At 40.0% G+C, this 25000-nt stretch overlaps 2 protein-coding genes and 1 non-coding gene across 3 annotated transcripts in view; 1 reads left to right on the forward strand and 2 right to left on the reverse strand.

Moving 5' to 3' along the window:
• Positions 1-6: 6 nt before the first annotated feature.
• LOC129739320 (vacuolar protein sorting-associated protein 72 homolog) lies at positions 7-1554 on the forward strand (the record flags this gene model as incomplete). Its single annotated transcript, XM_055730731.1, has 4 exons — positions 7-98; positions 165-601; positions 781-991; positions 1059-1554. Coding segments are annotated over 4 exons (1161 nt in total), but the record flags the coding sequence as incomplete, so codon positions are not given.
• A 126-nt stretch (positions 1555-1680) lies between these two features.
• LOC129737858 (protein unc-80 homolog) overlaps positions 1681-25000 on the reverse strand; it is a 43995-nt gene continuing 20675 nt past the window's right edge. Inside the window, exons 5-24 of the mRNA XM_055729022.1 lie at positions 22362-22748; positions 22204-22300; positions 21688-22138; positions 21219-21622; positions 21014-21158; positions 20793-20958; positions 20536-20723; positions 20193-20336; positions 20006-20126; positions 19740-19935; positions 18857-19026; positions 18230-18794; positions 17454-18014; positions 9168-9333; positions 8012-9096; positions 7804-7952; positions 7182-7716; positions 6324-7112; positions 6093-6261; positions 1681-6018 (exon numbers count right to left, since the gene is read on the reverse strand). Of these exons, the coding sequence (XP_055584997.1) occupies positions 5054-6018; positions 6093-6261; positions 6324-7112; positions 7182-7716; positions 7804-7952; positions 8012-9096; positions 9168-9333; positions 17454-18014; positions 18230-18794; positions 18857-19026; positions 19740-19935; positions 20006-20126; positions 20193-20336; positions 20536-20723; positions 20793-20958; positions 21014-21158; positions 21219-21622; positions 21688-22138; positions 22204-22300; positions 22362-22748 (7453 nt within the window). The 3' untranslated portion in view covers positions 1681-5053. The remainder of the gene's footprint in view (positions 6019-6092; positions 6262-6323; positions 7113-7181; positions 7717-7803; positions 7953-8011; positions 9097-9167; positions 9334-17453; positions 18015-18229; positions 18795-18856; positions 19027-19739; positions 19936-20005; positions 20127-20192; positions 20337-20535; positions 20724-20792; positions 20959-21013; positions 21159-21218; positions 21623-21687; positions 22139-22203; positions 22301-22361; positions 22749-25000) is intronic.
• Positions 19081-19152, reverse strand: Trnat-cgu (transfer RNA threonine (anticodon CGU)). The gene has a single exon. It is a non-coding gene; the product is annotated as a tRNA-Thr (tRNA).

The following is a 25000-nucleotide window of genomic DNA, read 5'->3' on the forward strand; positions in this document are numbered from 1 at the left end:
AATCGTATATCAAAATTATTAGATGAAGAGGAAGAGGACGATTTTTACAAAACTTCTTACGGAGGATTTAGTGAAACTGCTGATGATCGAGATTACATGTAAGAACTGGGTGTTGAAAAATATTTATAATGTTCACATTGATTTTTTTGGTTTTATGTAATTAGTCAAAAAAACGACGATGAGGAAGATGTAGTGGATTCCGACTTTAGTATCGACGAAAATGACGAGCCAGTTTCCGACCAGGAGGAACAAGCACCGAAGAGGCGGAAGAAATTGGTCACTAAAGCTTATAAGGAACCGGTAACCAGAAAGCCTAAAATCACCGCCAAAACGGCAAAACCCAAGGCGGAACCTCGTCAAAAATCTCCCAAGAAACGCGATAGGGGTAGTCTAGCTTCGTACACGGTACTCGATTCCGGACGAAAGTCATTTCGGAAGTCCACTGCAGCCAAAACTGCTGCCACACAAAACCGTCTTAAACAACGGATTGAAGCCGATAAACGCAAACCCAAGATTGTTAAAGTGGAGGAGTACATTCCCACCCAGGAAGAACTGCTGGAGGAAGCGGAAATCACCGAGAAACAAAATCTCAAATCTTTGGGTAAGTTAAGTATATCTATATGCGTTATTCTCTTTTATTGGACACTTTTTTTCTTTTTGTAAGAAGTCTTGATAAATCTAAAAATTCTTTCAAATACTAGCAATACCATAATTTTTTTCTTCATTATGAACTTTTGAAATGAATTCATTAATCTTCCAAATCACAACTGGTTATTGTAGAAAAATTTCGACGAATGGAGCTTGAGAAAAAAAAGCATCGTCCAACGAAGCGAGTTTTCGTGGGTCCTATTATACGATATCAATCATTGACCATGCCACTGGCAGAAGAATTCCAACCCGCTAAGAGCAGTAGTGCTATTAATACATCGTCTGAATCAATGTCTTCGCCATTCAAAATGGAGGCTGAGGAAGGGGAGGACAAAGAGAAAACGTTAGTTTCTAATTTAATATTCCAGTTGTTGTAGGAAATTATTTACATTTTGTTATATTTTCTACAGACCCCGTGAAAAACTGCCAACAAAAAAGAGCAAAAGGGGCTCTAAAACAGACGTTCGGGGTGGTCGATGTGAGAGAACTTTCATCACTTTTGAGAACGACATCGACGAAACTTTGTTTGGCGCGTACTTTCCCAAGATTCCTAAACGTGAACACCGGAGTCAGATTTGTGCCATCACGAGACTACCGGCCCGATACTTCGATCCTGTTACGCAGCTGCCCTACCGCAATCAGCAAGCATTTAAAATTCTTCGCGAAGCCTACTACCAACAGCTAGAAGATAGAGGTAATCCCGACAATCCGGATGTCAGCAAATGGCTCGAATGGCGTAAGAAGATAAAAGAGTTCCGGGCCAAAAGTTTGAATAAAATCAGTCCGCTCATGGGAATGATCTCGACCTCATCGAGTACTAGCACTGCGTAGTCAGCATCCGAAAAAAAAAACAGGTGAGCATTCTAAGAGTAGAAATAATGAATTTTGAATACAGTTTTGAACATATCTGGATATTTTGGTGCGAATTGAACGGACAAAAACGAAAGCCTTATTTTGTTCCCGTGACATCCCATAAAATTGATATTTATTAGCTTACACGAAGATTGTCATCAGAAAATGGAAATATCATCGTACAACCACAAACATTTATGCCATATCTTTCAGCTACAACTTTGATCATTCATTGAAATATGGGGAAGCATGTTGCCGTTAAGCAAGTTTTTTTTTGGGAACGGTTATATATTTGCGTGTATCGTTTTCTTCAGTACTGTTCTTTTAAGATTTACGTTGTCGACCATATTCATCTAACGTATAATTAACATCAACAATTTTAATTATGTTTTGCTGGGTTTTATGTTTGCTTTCTATCACATTTAGATCAGACTATTATTACGATTTTTTTTTCTAAAAGGGATTATTGTGCCGCTTGCGATAAAGTTTTGCTGTTGTGTTCATATAATTTAAAACATTTTTTTCACCTGGAATATCATTCAATTTCATTTCAAGGTTAACTGCTACTATAACCTTGAGTTTTTTTTAAAGGTTTCATAATTTATTTTCCTTTAATATTTTTAGTTTTAGTTCTAAGGGAAATACTGCTGATTATGTAATCAAATAACATTTGATTATGATCTTTGTGATTTGAAATAAAATTACAATTCGAAAATGCCAAGGAACTCGAAACTTATTTTTCACTGACAATCTCACGGTTTTACGATCTTATAAATATCTTATTGGAAAATAATCCTTGCGTTCTTCTTGGGCCCATTTACACTTCTCGTGAAAAATCATACTTTACAAAATGGTGGAAGCGATGGGAAATGGTTGAAATATGAAAATCCAACTGGTCTTATTGTTTAAGACCACCTCATCGAACTGTGTTTATTCCATTTCCCCGTCATAATGAAAATTCCGCGGTGAAAATCGGGAGGATTGGAACAAAAGCAGTTCTTGAAGGTTTTAAAAAACAAATGCCAGATTGATTTTCACACACTGAACTAGTGTCGCGTTTTTTGAGATATTGACAAAATAAGATTTTTTCACGTTGATTTTCACGAAAAGTGTAGGGGGAAGTTGTCTACTACCGGACACTTAAGGTTTTTAAGCAATAACTTCAAAAATAGATTTTTGTAAATATTGGTTCCTCTACTGATATGAAGAGTATCAATATTATGATCACTAAACTATATTAGAAAAAAAATAATTTACTACATATTCATGTGGTAAGAGAAATCATTTCATGTTAGTTTTCGCTCATTTCCAAAAGTGTTGCCAATGGCCGGACACTACGAACTACTCCAGCAAAGTTGTCACAAATGGCACAAAAACGTAGCAAAATGACTGAAATTACTGGCGCAGATCTTGTGAGTATGTGTTTTTCAATACTGAACGTTCTATGAAGCCAGTCATCAAAGTTTTTTTGACAACCCAGAATGGAACATTTGTTTCGAAAAAACTAGAGAAAAATTCTCTATGACCGGACAGCAAAATCTAAAGTTTCTCAGAGGACCAAAATAGTTTCGTTATTAAATCCTTATCTTCTGCTAACCATTTGAGGGTGCTATAGAGATGAAAAATTGAAAGTTTCAAGTTGAAATCATCTATAATTTTGAATATTTTCTTGTCCGGTCATAGACAAATCGCATTTTTTTATTTTCCTAATATTTCGTTTGAATTTCCCTTTTGTTATCTCATATCTTCTGTAGTCGAAAGATAACCAATCAACGATGTCGTTCATGTGCAGTTCAAATTTTACAAGCCGCAAAAACTGACCACAATACAAATGCAAAGTTCAGGCAATCCTCTCCGTCCGTACTACTAGGCAAAAGCTTAAGATGCCTATCATTGGTTTACCTTTTCAGATTGAATTACCATATTTCTAACACCATATCAGGCATCAGGCTACTATTTACTTTGTTTTCATGGTGTTAAAACATTATTAGGATATTGTGTTTTCGAAAAATCTATGTTGTCCGGCCATAGACGACTTCCCGACCCCCTAAACCAGGCTTAAAAAAGCAAACTTTGAAAATGCTTTTCCATCGCGTATTGAATAGTTATTCAGGACGCAGCCAACACTCATTTTCTATTTTTGGAACTCTACTTTATCGGTTCGTCATTGGATTGGAGTTCCAGGTCTTAAATAAAAATTTTCAAATCAGAAAATTTAATGCACAATACTTTACTTCTGATTGTAAAAAAAGGATGGACTTCACTTCCACAGTAATCAGGCAATTAACTTTTTCTGAACTTACTTTCATTACCAAATATTCTAAGCTAGTAGTGACTATTTTTTCGATGCTTTGTTTATTTTGGCAACATACCTTGTGTTTATGTTACTGGTTAACACTGTTTAATACATCATCTTAGACTAAATCCATGATTTTATTTTCCTACATTTGGCATTGTTAACGTTCAATTTTATTAGTTTGCATAACGGTGTTTCCGTGCACTTTTTTTGTATGGGTAGTTACATTTTTCTTCGCATAATGGCTAACATCATGTTTCGTTTTTGTTTTGTTTCCTAGCTTACTTAAAGTCATTGTGTTCAAATAGATGTATAAATATCGTTTTTCCTACCAACAAAAAATTAGGATAGTTTCAAAACCTATATAAATATCCATCCCTAGACTCATGTATTTGCAGTTCGTGGTGGTATAAAAAACTGGGACCTAAAACATGGGCTCACAACAATCCTAACACGCTGTAACAACAGTTAACTGTAATATAATGTGGGTACAATGCATCACAAATGTTTATAAATACCGTTGGTTTCTACAATTTGATTCTATATAGAGCATCTTTATGAATCAATAAATACTATCGTCTCAAAACATTAATAAATAAAATAGTTTGAGTGAGTAGTGACCAAAGTATACAAATGTACCTACACTAAAATATTGTTTCCGCAGCTTTAATAAAGAGATGTCGCCGTTACTCATTGTCACGTGGGATTTCTTTTCAAGATTCCTATTTGATTTTGTCGGTTCATAAATTGGACTTAAGTATTTTGTATTTTGTCTTATCGATGGTTCAAATATTTTTCGTTTTTTGGCAACACTCAATTTGCGGGGTTTATAATAGTGTTGTGAATACTGATTAGTTTCATTCTTACATATTTTGTGCGCTAACATACTGTTAGTATGTTGTTTTAAAATGCCTTTATTCATTTCAAATGCATTGCATTTTTCTTAAAATATTTTTGTGTATTGGTTGTTAAAATGCATTCTTGTTGTGTTAACTTAAACATCACTTATAGGTTCTTTCACATTGAAAGCTTCAACGACACTAACAGTTAAACATGATAAATTTGTGTTTACAATTTCAATCCGTTCCTAAACACGCCTAACCCAGTCCGTTGCTGGTTCCACACTTTGATGATAACAGCTAACCTAATGTTGTTTTACATTTATTTATTTAAAAATCATTTGCTTTAAAACGGTTTAAAAACTGTTGGAACCCCGCGGGGACAAGTATCTTTTTCGAAAGCGCATATTTTGTTTTTCTAAATTAACGTATCTTCGTCCTGCGTTTCAAAAAGCATCAACAGTGAATGCTGCGAAGAGGATCTTCCTCCCAGAGCGGCCCCCGTTAGTGAGCCGTCTGGTGAGAGTAATCCCGTCTGCAAACTGTTGTTATCGCGGTATCCCGAAGTGGATGACGTTTGAGACACCGAATCCCAGGAAAGGTCCCCAATGGCGACGATATTCTTGTTGATCAGCTCATGAGGTTCTCCGGGGAGCACTCCGCCACCGATCGATCCTCCCCCGCCGCTGCTAATATTAAGCGGTGGAAGAGTGACCGAAGCGATTGACGGGGATTGAATCGCTTCTGATCCACCGTGATTGTTTGGTCTCGTTGAGGCCCCTCGGCGACATCGGAAAGTTTTTCTGCTCTGCGCTCGGGATCGTTGGAGTCGGTGCTTCTGATTCTCACCTGAACTATCATCTGCTAGGCTGTCCGGCGAGAGTGGCGTTGTCGACGTTTCGCCAGATGATGTCTTGAACTCAACAGAGGAAACAAACCTTAGCTTTGGCGGTTGAATCTTACATGAAGGCTGCATGGAAATCGAGTGTGTAAGATGCGGCATACCACCGCTTTCTGCTAAAATAGCCGATAAGGGGCCTTGCCGGATAAGGCAACCCTCGGGTACAATACCCGGTGTTAGCGTTATCCCATCGCTGCTCTGATTGTCGGCCATTAAAATTTCTTTGTTAGTAGTAGTAGTTGAACTGGATAGCGATTCTCCCCGTGGTGCATGAAGCGTGTGTTGTGATAGTGTATCGCTAGGTGTGCAAACTCCCGTGCCACTGCGTGAGTCCTGCTGGAAGGAAGAGAAACTGGGCACTTGAGGACCACCAGTGAACATCGAAATCAGTGACGGCCTTTGTTGATGTTTCGGAGGTTCCTGTGGCAGAGGGACATTTGAAACTTCCCTTCGAGGAGCTTCTGGTGGTGGAGGGTCGCGATCTAAAAAAAAGCGTTGATGGTAGAATCACATATCTTCATTCAACCTTAAATCTTTAAATAAAAGTTCAGCATACCGTAGCGCTTTTCTTCCAACTCTTCCCGAAGATCCCGGATCTCTCGTGCCAGTTCTAGTAGAATGGCTCCCCTCGATTTGACACCACCAGGCGGCGGCATTCCTCGCATTCGTTCCCGAATCAAAAATTGCATATGCCTCTCATGATCACCAATAGGTGGTTGTGAAATCTGGAAAAAAAAACTTGTTTATTCACTTAGCTTTATTTAAGCAACATTTTCTCACAAATTACCTTATGTAAAATGAATGGCATCAAAACTATGTAAAGTGGGGTTCTCTGGGTAACCACGAATTCCAGAAAACTCCACAGCTCCGGAGCAGCCTCATTCCTGCGTCCTAAATCTCGCATCACCCGTACAATCCTCGGCCAATCGTTGGACAATCGTGATTCGAAACAAATGCATAAAACTCTCAGGGCTAAGAATGTCGCCTGGTAGAGTGAATTTGATATCTTAGCTGGTCGTTTAGCATCACGACTACCCGTAAAAGTCAACGAACCAGCTCGAATATCTCCGACAGTTCTGTTACTCTGCATTCCCGATTGAGCCGTGCGTCCAGCTACCGGACTCATAGCATTTAAAACAGCTGTCACTAGGAACGAAATGTCCGATTGTTTTAATTCTCCTATATCCAAAATATTCCGGCCACTGCACACTTTCAAACAGAGCGGCATCAGAAGATGCATTAGAAAACGTTCCGCTTTTTCCTGCGTAGGGAACTCTGCACTTCCGCCACAAATTTGTTCCAATCCAAACGATAAGGAATCGGCCGGGCTAACCACTTGCAATGCTACAAGTCGCACGACTTGCGAGCAGAAAAATGGCGGTGGACTTTTTGACATCAAAGCAGCCCCGGCACTTGAAACACCCTCTGGGAAGTTGCTAGGTTCATTTACAATTAGGTTCTGTACCGTTGTCAGAAGTGATTTCATTTCGCGCCAATGAAGTACGTGGGGATATCTGATTATAGATTCATATACGCCCTTTAGCAAGCCGGCGGCAGCTTCCCAATCAGTGTTACGCTTAAAAATATAATTATAATTGATAGGTACTATCGAAAAATACAATCTACAAAAAACGGCTAAACTTACCCGGATAGAAGTTTTCTTGGAAATCTTAAGAAAAACTTTATCTAAACGTCTCAGGATGGTTACTAGCGTGGGTTTCATTCCATGATCATCGGCCCATTCAGCCCGGGGGAATATGCATTGCATGTATCTCTGTAATCCTCGACAAGCCATCGATTCTGGATCATAAGGTGATACTTTAAGCAACGAATGTGCGATTTCTGCCAGTCGAACGTGACATTTGACATCGAACAGCTCGACGGACTTGTTTTCAGCACCTTGCTTGCGAGATAGTTCGTTCAGTCGTGTTGTTGATCGGGTAATAAACTCTCCTACGACTGAAAGTAGCACATCACGTGGCCTACGATACTCCGCTCGGATGGTTTCCGAGTCTTCCACGGATTCGTTCAAAATTTTGGTTCGACTTATATCGCTGACGTATTTTGAGTGGGATTCCTCCTCGAAATCCAGACCCGGTGAACAGGGAGGGCCGCGGGAACAATTTCTCTGGCTAGAGCCCTTGTGCTCCGGACTGTTTCGAAATGGCCCATTGTAGCTCCTGAAAAACGAGTAAATTTATGTCAACTTACCAGATTTGTTATTGGCATATCCCTCGAGCAACAGATACCTGTTGTTATTTACTTACTTGGATAGGCCTTCGCAATTGTGAACCATGGTTCTGATGGCAACAGCCAGCTGTAGGATGATGTCACGTTCACATTTTCCTTCCAACGGTATATAGCTAGGTAGCTGTATTTGCTGAATGTAACATGGTAAAATCGCTTCGAGAATTATCTGTAAAACAAGAATCTCAACCGTTATGATTTTGGAACACTATTCGTGCATGCTCTTACCAACATCTGGTACCCACGGGTGCTTTCAGCTGAATAGGAAACGACCATAACACACAGGGTTATACAATCTAGTACCGTGACCATTTCATCTTCGTCGTGATAGCAAAAATCGATCGCTTTTAGCGGCTTTGATTCTTTAACCAGCTCAGCAATATTCAGTGGATCCGGAGATGGTGTCTCCAAACTTAGCAGCAAATTGAAAAGGCAACTCGACTGCACCTTGTGAGCCTCACCGTAGGCTCCATCTTCATCGGTATCCAGAATGGCCGACACAGAGCCAAACATTTGCAGAATAAAGGGTTTCCTATTCAAGAGGTAGAACTGTTTGACTGCGTACTCGATGGTAGTTGTCACTAGTTTGTTGGTCTGGTGTAAGGAATACACCTGAAGTAAGGTCGGCATGATCATAAAATATCCGTTGGTTGAAAAGATATTCTTGAAATTAAATGCCGCGTTGATAAAGGTAGCAGTGACGTAGCGCATGATGCACGAATCTTCGGAGTGAAGAAGGGCAGCTCCAGAGAGCACATTTAAAAATAACTGAATATCTGCCGAGTATGCGAAATTCCCAGCCATTGCTTCGAACATTCTCGCTATCAGCCGAACCCACATAAATTTGTGAAGTACATCCAGTCCAAGCAATTCTTTGCCCAGTTCTCCGCCCTGATGTAGATCGAGGTCGACTTCCAGAGCTTTCCGCGGGAATGACGGTAGTTTCATCAACTCTTCGTGTAAGAATACAACCCTCTGAACTACCATATCGACGTTCTTAAGAATAGCCCAAGTGAGGTGCACTTTTCCTATTTCAACAAACTTTTTGTACAACTCCTGCCTTTGCAAAGCGTTGAACGCTTCTTCCGGTTTCATCTCCACCAAGCGAAGTTGAGGATATTGGGACCGCTTGAAAAAATATAAATCCCTTACATACCAGTTGGGGTTCAGAATCTGTTGAGATTTATAATCCACCAGCACGTATTGGTGGAACTTCTTCTCGTCGATTCCGAAGAAGTCCAACGACTCCGTCAGTAACTGGGTAAACTGCGTATCTTCTTGAACCGGGAATTGAGAAGGAATGCCCCCTTCGTCTGTAATTATCCGAAAGAAAAGTTGAAATAGAACTCATTTTCAATATGGTATCGTTTAACGATGGTTATACCTTCTGGTCCATGAACAACAATCTTTTTGGCCGACGGCACATTTGCGGTAAGCAGAATGGATGCATCGCATTGTTCCTTTCGTAGAATTTGCTTCAGATCTTTAAACATGATACCGTGCACGCTGTGAACTACCATCCACAAAATAGACAATGCTGAGCCAACGAGCTGGGAAGAACAGTTACCGTTAAGTTTACATTTGGGTGTTCATTCATGTTATACGTCGAAGTATTTTTCTTTTATTTTTTGACTTTCTCATCAAATTTATGAGTATACTGACGACAAGAGCGTACAGAGACTTACTATTTAGTTTGACCGAATCTTAAAATCTGTTGTGAAGCTCGCTAGAACTGTTTGTAAAGCTCTTCCTTTTCTTTCTGGTAGCATGTCTCCTTCTGGATGACATGAAAATTGATAAGGACAATATTTTGTAAAGCTCAACAGCGTACAAGTTTTCACACTTTTTATTTTATAATTTGTTAAATAACAACATGTAATGTAAATAAAATTTGATGTTACCAGCGTCGAAGAAAAAAAAATTAAACATCTTCAGGAAAAACTGTTGAATAGTTACTACATATATTTACAACGAGTTTCTAGGTTAATTCAAAGCCCTGCGGAGGCCCCGTGTTTCTGGGTTTACCCAAAGCTAGGGACAATTCCCTGCCCGGTCCGCATGCCACACGCCAAAATTAAATACATCACCTTTTACTTTATGTCAAACGACTGTTATGCTATACGGCCATTATGCCAAACAACTTTATGCCGAACGACTTTTATGACAAGTGACTTTATGCCAAACGGTATACAATCAGTTGCGATTTGCAAACAATTTTCTGGATTTGTAAAAAAAAAAAATGGCAAGAAAACAAGTGTTATACATATGCACTTAAGTTATATTTAATTTTTTATAGTTAAAATTATCCGAAATAATTTCTATAATGTGTACCCACAATTATTTTTGCTAAACGCGTAACGTTGTCAAAAAGGGTAAAAATTTTGGTCTGGACAAAGGTATCCTGAAACACGCAGTGTGGGTTTTTTGTTCCTACCTACATTAGGGTGGCAAATAGATATTTGGGAAATATTTCACGATCGAGCTTCGAAAACCGACCATATACATTTTGTAGATTGGCCCATAAAACTGACCTTTGCGAAATTTCAGCTCCATCGAACATGATTTAAGGGTTCCTTAAAGCGCTCTAAGTTTTAGTTTTTTACCTTCTAAAATCACCAAAGGAAATCGGGAAAATAGAAATTTCAATGTTGACGCCAAGTGACGCATTAAACGTCAAAATCTGGTGTTATCTCGATTTTTTTTTGTCAAAAATCGATTTAAGAATTTCGTTTCTGCTGGATACCATTTTTTTGTTGGCCTTAGCGAGTTAGCTAAGCTAAGTAATTCAGTTTTTGTGATGAGTTCGAGCACCTTTATAATGAATAATTTGTGAAGAAAAGTGAACAGTTTGTAGGTTCTGCCGTGGAAGTAATGACAATTTTTTTGTAGGCGGCCATTGGTACACTTGGAATGCTTGAATCGCAGCGCACGAAAAGCCTTCTGCCTTCTAGTATTTATCAACAGTTTAACATAGAGAAGTTCTCCGAGAACTTAACAAAGGTAACATAAAATTATCAGGCAGGCTTCCCAATCGATATTTTCCTTCATATATTGGGTTAAAGACAGAAAAACACGATTTTTAGAAACAATATCAGAAGAAACGATTATCTAATGAAAATTGAATAAGCCATAATGGGATGCTTAAAATCCCTCGAGAAAAAAAGTGTTGGAAATTTTAAGGTAAGATAGCAATTCGGATCTGTTTAGGTTTAGTTGGTCAATATCCTCATGGATTTTCAGACAGCTCGCCGAATGTGTGACAATTTATCGAAATTGGGAACGAAAACGTTGTCCCAAAATATCTTCCGGCAATATAATGTTTTGTAATAATGGCGCCTTATATTAATTTAGCATCAGACTAGTTTCACAAACAATGGAGACAAATCGGTGTTTGATGTGTGAATCTTGGAAATCCTTACCTGAGAATATTCGCACTGAGCCTGAGAACTATTTATGTAAACAACATTTTAAACTGTTTGGAAGCCTCATTTACTGTTCAAACCTTAAAAAAGAAGTGCGCGACCATTGGTACATTTGTGAGCGAGCAGTGATTGGAACAAGCAACATTTGCGTGCGGCCATTGGTACACTAACACTTTTTACAAATTCGCTTTTTTTGTGACGTTGCGATAAAATATCTCTCGCTTTTCAATTTTTCCCCTAAAGTACGTAAGTTTTACTATGTGTCAGTGCTTTTCTTTCCAGAATAGCACAAAAAAAATTAAAGATTTTTGTACGGCACAAAGAACATTCATCATAGCCTAAATCAGTCTCGTTTGAACTACGGTACGTTGCACATCGTGTGTGTGAGCTGAATCGAAATCTAATTTATTTTTCTTCTCTCCTTCCACACGCTATTGTCGAGCGGTGCAATGACCCACAACGATACACCAAGGTCATCGAAAAATGAAGTTCGAGTGCGGAAATATCACGAAAATTATGCTGGGCCATATCTCGTTATGGCTGAAACAAATGTCGGAAATATATCTGCTGCGAAGATTGCTAAAAGTCTGGTGAAGAAATTTGGTGACGATTTTATACGTGCTATGCCGGTTTCTAAAACCAAAATGAAAATTTTGATGCGATCGAGGGATGCTGCTAATGAAATAGCAGGCATCGGTACCTCAAATGAAGTGCGTTTTTTTATCCCCCAACGGCTGGTGGAGTGCCTTGGGGTAGCCTATATTGAGCCGGATATTTGTGATGAAGAATTGAAGTTTGCTAATGCGTACGATAAACGCAAGTCGAATCAAGTTGATAACCCGGAGATAGTTCATGCTCGTCGTGTGCTTAGAAAATTAGCTGATGATAAAGAGGAAGCCCTGTTTACGGTGATTTTTACTTTCGCTGGGCAGAGTTTACCTACTCACATCGAGTTGAATAGAGTGCTTTATTCTGTTAAGCAGTACATTTATCCTGTCCGCCAGTGTGGTAACTGCTGGCGCTTGGGACATGATAAAAAAGGATGCAAGAGTGCTAAACGCTGTAACCAATGCTTGGAGCAAGTGGGCGGCGAAGATCATGCATGTGAAAATAGTGAGCCCCAGTGCGTTAACTGTTTGGGCTCCCATCGGGCCAATGATCACAAGCTTTGTCCGAAAATAATTCAAAAAAAGAAAACCGATAAAGAACGGCGCGACACTTTTTCACAAGGACGTGTCGATTGGTTTTGTGGAACAACTTCAAATGAATCATCAAACTCACTAACTATCATCTCCCAACCAACAACAAAATCCACCGTGGCAGTTGCTTGCCAAACAAGTAATGTTGACAAGAATGGGTCTAATCCTTCCAGCAAACGTCGTCATAATGTCGATTCGGACGATGAGCTTCCCCAACTTGAAGTTAACATTTCTGACGGGGTTTGCGATTCGATCCGATCGACGATTGAATCTACTGAGGTCATCGATATCGTTGCAGAGGCTCTGGAAGTTCCTGAGGAAGATGTTGAAACTCGACAAAAAATTCAACAAATGGTTTTGGAGAGAATTTCGGATGTTGTAAGTGATAAAATGAAAGGATATTTTGCTAATCTCAGATTATGAAAAACATCACACCGAGCACTTTAACAGCCACCGTTCCTCTGCAATGTCTACAATGGAATTGTAGAGGGATAAATAGTAAACGCTCATCTTTAATCCAGCTCATAAATACACACAATATCAATATTTCGCTTTTGAGTGAAACACATCTCGACAATCACACAAACTTTAGTCTACCGCAGCACACCATTTTTCGTAAAGATCACAGACGAAACTCGATGGGCGTAGCCATCGCGATTCGTTCAGAACTGAATCCCGTAGCATTTCCTATTGCACTGTCAGCGGATATTCAAGCCGTTGCCTGCCAGATCAAATACATCTCCGGGTTGATCACTATTGTATCTGTGTACATACACCCGCAAGCCAACATATCGCAGACTCAGTTTGATAATTTTTTATCAACCGTTCCGAAACCGTGCATCATTGGAGGAGACTTTAACGCAAAACATCACCTATGGGGAAGCGATCATGGAAACACACGTGGAGACCGTCTTCATCAAGCCATCGAAACATCTCATCTCGTCATTCTCAACAATGGTCAGCCAACTAGGTTTGATGTAAACCGGTCGTGGGGCGCAATTGATATCACGCTGGTTTCTTCGAGCCTTAGTTTGTGCTTCGACTGGGAGGTTTTGGATTCACCAAATGGAAGCGATCATTTTCCGATAGTTTTTCATTCGAGTACTACATGCGCGATGAAATTCTACTCTGGAATCAATGTTCGGAAAATCGACTGGGAACGTTTTACCGGAAGCCTCGAGGAATCATTCGTCGAAAATGGAGAACCGGATAGCTTTGATGTCTTCTTTGAGCTGATTTGGCAAGCACTGCGCAGATCCTGTCCATCAGTAAACTCGAACCACACTCGCCGAATACCGCAACCCTATTGGGACGAAGAGCTAACAGAAGCGAAGAAAGCCACCAGAGTTGCTTTCCGCGCTTGGAAACGAGAGCTGTCAACCGAAGCTTACGAAGGGTACGCTAATACAGAACGAAGGTTCAGAAATTTGGTACGCGAGAAGAAGAGGAAAAGTTGGCAACATTTTTGTGATAGTTGTGATAGTTCTACGTCCCTCACAACCTTATGGAGGATGGCTAGAAGATTCAAAGGGCGCGGAGAGCCATCAAAAAACCTTAGAATTTCGGACAATTTGGCCAACGATGTTTTGGACAAGTTGGCTCCCTCATCTGCCAAAAATCCACCCCCGGCTTTTCTACAATGTTCGTGTTGCCCTCAAACTGGTTTACCATTCTCAGTATCGGATATTCAAGCAGTTTTAAAAATCGGTAAAGATTCGGCTCCTGGTTTGGATGGTGTTCCATATTCCGTCATAAATCATCTCCCATGGGCGGCGCTTAGTCAGTTGCGAAAAATCTATTGCCAAATTTTTGCTTCAGGAAGAATTCCGGAAAGCTGGAAAACCTTTAAAATTGTACCGATTCCTAAAAGTGGTCATGATCCGATTTCTCCTTCTGCTGTTCGCCCAATCGCGTTAGCTTCATGTTTTCGCAAAGTGTATGAACTCATAATCAAAGATCGACTAGAACATTTCATCGAAAACAACAACTTATTCCCTTCAGCTATCAACGGTTTTAGGAAAGGACGAGGAACAATGGATGCGTTGTTTCCCCTGATTAATGAAGCTTCTTTAGCTTTGAAAAGAAGAGAGCATGTGGTGATATGTAGCCTCGATATCAAAGCCGCCTACGACAACGTGGAAATTAATGTTCTGGTCCGCGAATTACGCTCATTAACAGTCCCTGAATGCCTAGTAAGAAGTATCTTCCATCTTTTTGAAGAAAGGAATTTGTGCATTTCAAATGGATTAGATTCAATATCTAGGACAACGTGGAAAGGCCTTCCTCAGGGATCTCCACTAAGTCCGTTATGCTTTAATGTTGTGATCAGTGGATTGATCAACAGTGTCCCTCCTGATGTGATAACCGTAAATTACGCCGATGACACAACAATTGCTGTAAGAGGAACCTCGCTGGAGCATAGTTGCGAATCTCTCCAAAGGGCAGTGGATATAGTTGTGGAAAATATTTTCGACCTTGGGTTAGAACTTTCGCCCACGAAATGTAAGTGCCTTCTGATCTCGACACAACAATGCGATAATCCCCCAGAAATAAATATCGGCGGTTGCACTTTGGAATACGTCAGATCCCTGAGGTTACTCGGCATGTACCTCACACGAAATCTGTCGTGGTCGTGTCATATTAGAGAGGTACAAAAACGTACGGCTCCGTATCTTAACTTTCTACGAAGCATATCGGGCCAGTCATGGGGAGCACATCCAGCAGCAATGTTAGCTATTTTCAAGTCATGTGTGAGATCAATATTGGAATACGGTTCCATATTTATGACGGAGTTAACACAAAAAGAAGCCATCGTTTTGGATAGACTACAATGGGCAGGAATTCGAATCTGTTTGGGCTCCACAAAAACCACCCACACAGGTTCACTCGAAGTGATGGCTGGTATTATTCCGCTGCAACAAAGAAGAGAACTTGCTGTCATGCGTTTTGTAAATAAAAGAGCGTCACTTTCTTCTTGGCATGGTCAATACTCCAGACCGATCTTGGAAGGTGGCTTAGTGGCTACGGGAATACACCGCGCCATAAGAATGCTTAACGAATTTATTCCACTTGAACAGCCTCTAAATAATCTCCCATGCTACATGGTCAACCGTGAAGTTGTAAGAACAATAATATCCATTGATCTCACTGTTAAACGGTTATGTTCAGAACACCAGAACTCATCGGCAGCTGATTTGGTTTCAAACTATCTCTTGGAAGTGTATGCCAACGCGAAAATCTTGGCAACTGACGGGTCGAAAGATATACACGGCACAGGTTATGCTGTGGTAAATAGTTTTGGAGCGCCTGCAGAAGGGATCAAACTCGACAGTAAAGCATCAGTTTATATGGCAGAGCTTCTAGCAATCAGGCATGCTGCGAAAATGATCGTAAGCCTTCCTGTTGCTCAGTATATTATTCTAACCGATAGTTTGAGTTGTCTCACGAGCCTTCAAAAAATCAACATCAATCAAAAATATCCCGTTGCTTGGTACGATATAAAAGCTTCCATTCTTGAAGGACAAAGAATGGGGCACGAGATCCATCTGATATGGGTTCCGTCTCACAGAGGTATTCCAATGAACGAGTTGGCAGATCAAGAGGCGAAAAGTGCGTGCATCAATGGTGGTACAGCAGATTATATTTTAACATCATTCGACATCCAGTTTCCGATTCGGCGTACAACAGTGCACAAATGGCAAGCAAAGTGGAATGCAGGAACTAAAGGACGTTTCTGTCACAGCATCATCTCTAACGTTTCGCTCCAACCATGGTTTAGTAGCTTGGATCTCAACCGCAGACAAATTGTAATCCTTTCCAAATTAATATCAAATCATTCACGGCTCCCTGCTCATCTGACTAGAAATGGTATCCTATTGGACGCGACGTGCAGTTGTGGCGAATCCATCGCAGATCACATTATCTTCGCATGCAGCAGATTTGAAAATCTTCGTAGACCTATTTGGCGAATTTTAATGAAAAAAGGAATTCCACCCGATATTCATTTGATACTAAAAAAGAAAGACATTGAATTATATAAAACGATAGCTAATTTTGTAATTGAATGTAAAATAGACATGTAAGTAGAAGAGTAATTAACACTTGGCCGGTTATGTTATAGAGGTAAAGCCAATAAAAAAATTAAAAAAAAAAAAAAAAAAAATCATAGCCTAAATGCGCGGTCATTGGTGCAGGCACGGTACATACAATAATTTAGAGTTGCCATATAAAATAAATCACAAATCGCTACAAACGATATATGTATTGACCATTTGAATGATTAAAAGGCATCTCATTCTTAACACACCAAGAGCCGCAAAGAAATCTGGTTTATAAATACTGAATATTCTAGGCATTCATAAAAGTTTTTGACAAACCAGAAAGAAACATTTGTTTCGAAAAAAACGAGTGAAAAATTGTATCCTAACACCGGATAGTAAAATTTTGAGTTTCTAGTTCGGTAGACAACAAAGTGATGACTAAAACTTTCAATCGATTTAAAAAAAAAATGTATGTGTAAGATTGTAAGTATTTTTTAAGATGGTTGTTTTTAGATTCGTTTCTTTAAATTTTATTTTTGATTTGGAATTCATTTTTCCAAGTTATGTTTCAAACATTGAAAAACGTTATTTGCTGGATATGTTTGATCCGATGGTATAGTGACAGAAGAAAGAAAAATTAATCCGTATGAAAAGTCGCTCTCCGGTTTTCCGAAAAAAGGTCCAAGACAGTCTGAATCTCTCAGATCTGAATTTCACACGGTAACAACAAAAAAGTTGAGATTTTTTGTGCGGAAGTAAATTGAGAATGATATTCTGTGGAAAACTAGGAATAATCTTTCTCACCCTTATACTACCGCGTCTCTATTATACCCATTTGATGATAATGATGATCGATTAACAATAGCGTATCATCATTAATGTGAATAAAATGGGAGAATTATAAACGTCGAGATTTGAACCGACGATGTCGAGAAGGGCAATACATTCACTATTATTCATCATTGATTGCTTTCACTGCCCTATCTCGTGCTACCACCGGCACACGTACCTGCTGGCTGCATTCATGTGTCGAGCGCACGTAGAACATGACATAGCCGATGATGTAGTTGTAGAGAGCAAAAGCTGCCTGTTGGGGTAGCCGGGGCACGAAACGGATCAAGTGGCGCAACAGTTTAAACATCTGATCCTGATGGTCCCGGGTTAGTCGCTCGAGGACGTAGCGCAAAAACAGAGCGGAATCTTCCACCAGGCACAGCCAGATTACCTGATAAGCCGTTTCGTACACGGCACATCCGTCGGCATTGACTGCGGCATCGTCCAGGCAGGCCACGATCTGCATTACCGAGGAACACAAACACGAGGGGAAAACGGAATGGGCGGCATGCATGTGAATTGCCGATCGGGCACCATCCTCTTCCTCCTCGATGTGATCCTCGCCAGGGCCATGATCGAGACCTGGCTCATAGGCGGCTTGCTGCGTCACCGGAATGGTCGTGATTAGGAAACTTTGCCGTTCGGAACGTTGTTTATCTTCCTGTTGCTGGATGGCGTGGCGGATGGCTTCCGTCTGTTGCTTTTTGCGCGTTTTTGTTGCCGTCACCAGGGAGCGCTGTTTAAATTAGAAAAGAAAATAAAACATGGAAATAAGAAGGTTTCCGATTCTGAATTTCATCTGCAATATTATTCCAGATTCCTGATTGTGATTACCTAATACTAATAATTCTGATTTTATAAATTAATTATTAGAACTGAATTCTGATGCCTAATTTTCAATTATGATTCGAATGGTGGTTTGAAATGATTTAAAACAGTGAGTATAATTACGTGTCTCTCCTGATTGAGTGTCACTTCCATGTCCTTGTTCTGCTGACGGGGACTCCAGGGAGGATCGACCACCGGTAAGCTTTCGATTCCAATTTTCGGCGATGGCAACGTGAACTCTATGCCGGGAGGTGGAATCTTGAAACTCAAATGAGCGCCCTCCTCCATCCGGGGCCAGACCTGGAAGCGATTCTTCCACAGAACCTGGTAGCGCAGCATGGCCTCAATTCGCACGTTTGGATTTTTGTGCTTCAATGCCTTCTGCATCAACTCCGAAGCCGTCGTGGGAGCCTTGACCGAAGCCAGTATGAAAAGTGCAGCCGAAGCCGCGGACACCTCTTGGTTGGTTTCAAGCAGCAACTCCCACGCTACCGGAATCACATCAACAAACTGCTCTTCCGTTAACACCGATGCTCCTTTTGTCAATGTGGCCAGGGGCACGTGGAACAAATCGCGCACGTGGTTTTTAATGTACTTCAATACCAGTGGTGTTTCTTGCGTCTTTTTCGTATCATCGATACGCTGGGAATACTGTGAAGTATTAGGCTCGGAATCGTCCTGATTTATTCTGTAAGACCGCGAAAAATCTAAGTAACAATTTCAATCAATACAAAAAAATCTCACACGAACCTGTCTCGCTTGCAGATGCTGTCCTTTCTGCGTGAAGGAGATGTTTGCGAAGAGCTCTGATCCGAAACCTTGCGCCCTTGTTTGGTTCGATCACGACGGGCGCTGTTCTTAGCGGAATCTGTCACGTGAGTGAAAGCCATCGGTAACAATCCGAATTCTTCTCCGTAAACCTGTAAAAATAAAATCAATGATGATATAGTACATAACGATATATGTAAAAAAAGTGCCTCCTGTGAGGATTGAACTCACGACCGCTGGTTTACGAGACCAGCGCTCTACCACTGAGCTAAAGAGGCTGATGAAAGGGGGTGAGTTAAAGCTATATTTAAACAAAGCTGTTACCAAGCTCGCGTTCTCCCAATCTTCGATACTGAGATACGATATTACATTGCATGCAAGCTGTATGGCTGCGTACTGATATTGCTTGCAAGCGTGTAAGGGAGAATGGTGAAAATTCGGTCGAACATAAGAATTACCCGATCGGGGTACGAAAAACACGTGCTTCGATCCGTCTACGTATCATTGTATAGATCAATGCAAAGTCAGCCTATCGACTTTGCTTCTTCTAGACAATGATATGATGCGGGAAAAATAGTATGTACGGCAAGAAATTTTCTCAAAAACACGCTCTTGGCTTATTTCAAAACCTTTCACGCTTCCTAACTTAATCTATCCGTTTATAATTTTCATTACTTTCATTTGATATTCTTCCTGTTAGAATGTATACTTCACCGAAATGCCATTAATCATTAAATTAAGAATGATTAAACCAGTAAAAAAGATTGTAAGTGATCTCATTTTCTGTCCATGGGTATCTGAATGGCACCTAATTGTCTGACAACCACAGGTATAACTTAGGAATTTCAAAAAAATTTATTCTCACCTTCCTGACTGCCTTAATGAGGCGAGTTGCCGCTCGCATGTGGCGTCGGTAGCAATACGGGTGACAGTAGTTTTGATGGTCACAGTAGAAATTGAACGAGTTTAGAAACGCCGTTACGGAACGAAGCCATGGTAGATTTTTGGCCGTCTCGTCTGAATCATTTGAATCACAGGGGGATTCCGGTGGTTGGTCGTCACTGTCGGCGGGAGGACTATTGTTAGGTTCGATTAGGATTGGCATTGCTGTTTTAGTTGTGTAATGAATACCTTAAAATTCCGGGGGACTCTTCACCGCCGCTAACCTGCCCTGGTTCGGAATTGTCGCTTCGATCGGATAGCGATGAAACTTTGCGTCTAGACTGTATCGAATCAGTACGGCGGACAGGATCTGAACAATCAAAACATTAATGATTAATATCGACAGCTTTAGGACCTGTATACATTAGGGCATTACAATCATCATTTACATCCTTGACATCCTTGGCTCCACGCCTTAGTTTCAAAGATCGTCGTTTGAAGGAACCACCAGCGGGGGTGGTGGATGTTCCGCGCCGCAAAAGGAAGTTTCGCGTAGTGGTGATGGAACGCTTAGGGGCTTCTTTTGTTGGAGACGGGGAAACATACAGAAAAGTACAAGAGGGTTATGGCTTATGACCGTCTGAAGGAAAGATGGAGGTTCACAATTACTTTGGTTCATGCGCTTTACAGACGTATAAACATTAAACGGTGCGGAATCATATGTTTGTCACGTGTTTAAATGTGGTAATATTTAGGGCGGTGTAAAACAATGTACTTACGTGGAATTATTTCTTCTCCTTGAATTGTCAGGGTCGTGTTACTGCTACCTTCCGACTCGTTGTCCGGTTCTTGCAAGACAAACGAAATTTTTCTTTCCGTTTGACCTGCGATCGATTGTAAACTTTGAGCAGATGTCTGGGAATGGCCCATCGAACTAAGGGCCATGGACCATCGGCGGTTCGTCTCGCTAGTGAATTGATTTAAACTATCATCAACATGTAAATAGGTCATGTTTAACAAACATCCATATAATTACCGGCAAACCTTATCCCAAGGTCCCTGCTTCTCTTTGGTGGACAATCTGGAAGTTTTTGGTAATGTTTGGTATGTTTCTCGCAGAAAACCAGTGATTTCCAACAGGAGAATGCAAGCAACTAATTTCAAAGCCGGCGGACAATCGTTACCATGAGGATTTACGCTCACTGAAATTTAAAATATGTAATATGTTTTTTTTTCTTCATCTTTAAACCACATTACTTTCGTCTAAGAAATCTTCTTCTTCATCCTGTTGCAATAGTTGTTTTTGCTTCTCCTGATCTGACATGCTCGATGAAACTTGATCGTAAGATTTCTTCTCATTAGCTATCATGTCATCTAACCGGAATCCTAAGGCTTCTCCCCACTTTAAGAACAAACAAATTAATATAATATCATATTTGACTAAAAGTGTTAAACTCCTCACCTGGTGAAACATTTTTCCGGCTGCTCGTTGTAGGATGTGAATTCTTCGAGCGCCAGCTGCCATCGATGTTCGATTACCCATGGCGGGACCAGAGGGTCGGAATGACGGTATGTTCTGTTTCATCCAGCTTGGCCATTGACCCCTATTACAGAGGTGTACAAAATGAGCACATTCTATGAGCAACGCAGCTCTTGCAACTATTGGAGCCTGTGGAAGATCCAGCAAAGCAGCTATTAACGGAGGGTCGGGAATGGAGCCCGGAGCGCACGTTTCCAGCAAAAACGAAAATCTAGCCATTCCGTCTCGTACCGGATCTGTTGGGATCAATCGGCGTTCCTTGAGGACTACAACTTCAGACTCACGTGGTCCTTCAGCCATATCATACGAGCTGCGTCGACTAAAATCTGTAAGCATTATAATTGAACATCAACCAATTCCTCTATGTACATGTAACCATAACAACACTTACAGCTTCCTGAAACATCTTCGGATCCTCCAACTTTCTTTTTACCTTTACCAATGCCAAGTCGACCCAAACGTCTTTCGACACGTCTTCTGGCACGTTGGATAGAACGTCCAATACCCTCGGTTGCTCTGGCTCTCGCATGAAATGTCATTGAACCTTTTCTCATGTTTGAAGCAATTTCGGAGCTACCCATGATTCCAGACTCAAGATCGATGGACTCGCGATCTTTTGATCCCCTGAACCAGCGCACGATACCACTGAGTCGCCCTACAGAGTTCCGCTCGGAACTGGACGTAGAATCGGACAACAGTGCCCGCTCACTTTGCCGAGGTGTCAAAGTTGGCCTTACAGGTGCTCCCTTGCGCCGCATGTTACCCAAAGGGCTTTGACTCACTCGACAGTGCTCTTCCAATCCTTCCGTTTCCAACAAGCTCTGCAATAACAGCGGTACGAACTGCGTATTTATGCAAGTTATTGGTTAAACATCCAACACCAAAACAACAACCATTTGTTACTTACGGCACACGTGGAAGACGTGCTTTTCTTCTTGAACAGTAGCTTCCGTTGGGCCTTTTCGTCCTGTTGAATTGTTTGTATCTCATTGGGTGGTATATGTCTAAAAAAAGGGAAGTATTGTTGTGGAATATGCCAAAATGTCAACTTCATATCTAACGCACCTTATCACTCGGGTGGTTTGCATGTTTGGAGCTTGTTTGTGGGGTCGTGGAGTGACCGCCAGGATACCACTGAGAGCGACACGCCGGAATGGTCCTCCATGGGCCCCCTTGACGTAAGTGACCAACTGACGAACATCACAGTACAGCGCAATATTTTCTTGGCCCTTGAGATCTTTAAGCGCTTCGACGAATCGGCTAACCAACGTTTTGAATACGGCCGCTATGACTTGACTCTCGGCACCGCCACTTAGTCCACTGCCGAAATTGGTGGCGTATCCTCCCTGGCCGCCTGATATACCGCCAAAGTCAGGAGTCAACGTTTTTATGGCAGATGGTCTCTTATGGTCTGAATAAGGTGATAGATGAAACACATAGACGTGCAAGCAACTACTTTACAAGCATCAATAGAACAGTGTGTCGGTGTAGGAAATGTCGATAGGTAGAGGAATAAGAACACAGAATACTTAGCAACTGTTGTGGCAGCGCTATAGCGACGCAGATCGTCTTGATTTCGTTAAGCCAATTCAGATGGGTTCGCTTGAAACAATATCTCCAAATTCGATTGAAACGAATGATGAATGGAAGCTTTATCAGTGTAGTATGTTTCAGAAGAATGAGCGAAGAAGTTTATTAATATCTACTGAAACGCTGATCTTTGTTAAAAAATGTTGAACTGCTGCATTCGGTTAATTTTGGTCACAAAAACTACTGTTATGGTTCTTATTTTATTTTAAGTGAATGACCAGAAGCAAATGTAGATCGTCCTATGCTCGCAACTGCCTTCCCACATTTACGTACAAACGTGGTTAACCTTACTTGCGAAATAATGCTAACTGATAAAAAATGATAAACGTTTTTTTTTGTTTTTTTTTTAGCTCAGGGGAGAGAAATCTCGTGAAAAAACCAGATTGGAAGAAGAACATATTACTATCAGGAAAATGCATCGTATTACCATTGAATCCATTTATTAAATTTGTTTTGTTAGAGCAGTGATTTTCAAAAAAAATTTTACTCACCGCCCTTTTTGCATAATTCTCGAGCTAAACACCCCCAAAGCGATACATAGTACCATGGCCGTAGGAACGGGGGGGTGGGGGGGATTGGGGTTAAACCCCCCCCCCCCATGAGGGTCCAGAAAAGCAAGCGAGGTATTCTACTCTTCACTCAAAATTTGAAATTCTTAATCATATTTTGATCGTTGAGTAAGGTTATTCAAGAGTAACAATCTTAACTCAGAGATAATTCCAAAACATCGAAAACTAATGCCAGGTTCAGAATTCTGCTTCAGTTTTTCGAAATTTTCTTGCTTGGTGATAGAAATTCGTTCTTGAATATTAAATTTTAAATCAGGATAAACTCATTTCATTTTGTTTCCAGCTTGTGAAAGTTTTGATTGTATTTCTGTTTTTATATTTCGGATTCTGTATCCAGTTGGGGATTCTTGATTTTAGGTTCGAATCATCATTAGAAAATAGAAAATAGAAACTTGTTTGAAATCCTTCAAATTTGATTCTATATTTCATCCAAATTCATGATTTTCGATACTCATTTGTATTTTCAATATTGTGTTCATAATTTTCCAAATATAAAAAAAAGCTGAACCCATCCTGAGTTTTTGTTTGATATTGATTTGAAGTTCTTAACCCTTCAATGCTTTTTAATATAAAAATAGCAATTATTGATTCAGTGAAATAATAATATTTGAATTGGAATAACACAACAGAAAAAGTTTGAAGTCGTTATTTTGAGTATTATGAAAGTTATGTCCCATCATAGTTGAAAAATAATTTTACAAAATCTTAATTCATTTCAATACGATTTTGCAAATATCGTTCAAACCTTGTTAACTTGGTGCAGGAAGGTGTTTGTTATTGATTTAGAAAAAAAAAGTTTTTCAAAGATTGTTTTTAAATACATAAATTTATTATTCCAATTTTTCCGCATATTTTGATCGATAATTCATACATATTTTGAAATTGCGTGATAAAAATAACATGGGCTTTTTTTAATTTCTAGAATTATTTTAGTCGATACAACTTTTCAAGCGTTTCCGAGATATTTGAATTTTGATTAGTGTTATTTTATAACAAAACTATGCATCAAAGTGTTAAATTCAATTCTTGAAAGTCTTGAATAAAAAAAATTGAAAATTTGTTCTCATGCAGAATTCAAACATTATAAAGCTTCCAAATGGCAATCCAGAGTTGAAAACTCTGAGTGAGATCAATAGATTAAAACGTCAGAATTAATATTATAAAATCATGGTTGAAAGTCTGAAACAAATTTCATTTCTTGGCTAGTAATTTAAATGATGATTTGGATTCTGAATTCTGAAATCGATTGAAATTCAGAAATAGATGTAAAATTCATATTCTAAGTTCAGGTTCAAAATTAAGATTTAAAAATAATATTCAAAATCCAGATTCAGATTCATTATCAAATCGCCAGAGATTGCATACTTATAGTTTGGGGTTGATAGTTCAATTTCAAAAATAGAATTTGAGTTTAGGTTGCCATTTTGTAATGAAAAAACCTGGTATATTTTTTAAAAATTAATCTACAGAATTTTTACTATGGAATTGATTCTCAATGCGAAACAGTTTTGGTAATCTTCCTGTAAAACAAATTGCAGGAAATTC

The sequence above is a fragment of the Uranotaenia lowii genome, chromosome 1 (genome assembly GCF_029784155.1).
Source record: "Uranotaenia lowii strain MFRU-FL chromosome 1, ASM2978415v1, whole genome shotgun sequence".
NCBI lineage: Eukaryota > Metazoa > Arthropoda > Insecta > Diptera > Culicidae > Uranotaenia > Uranotaenia lowii.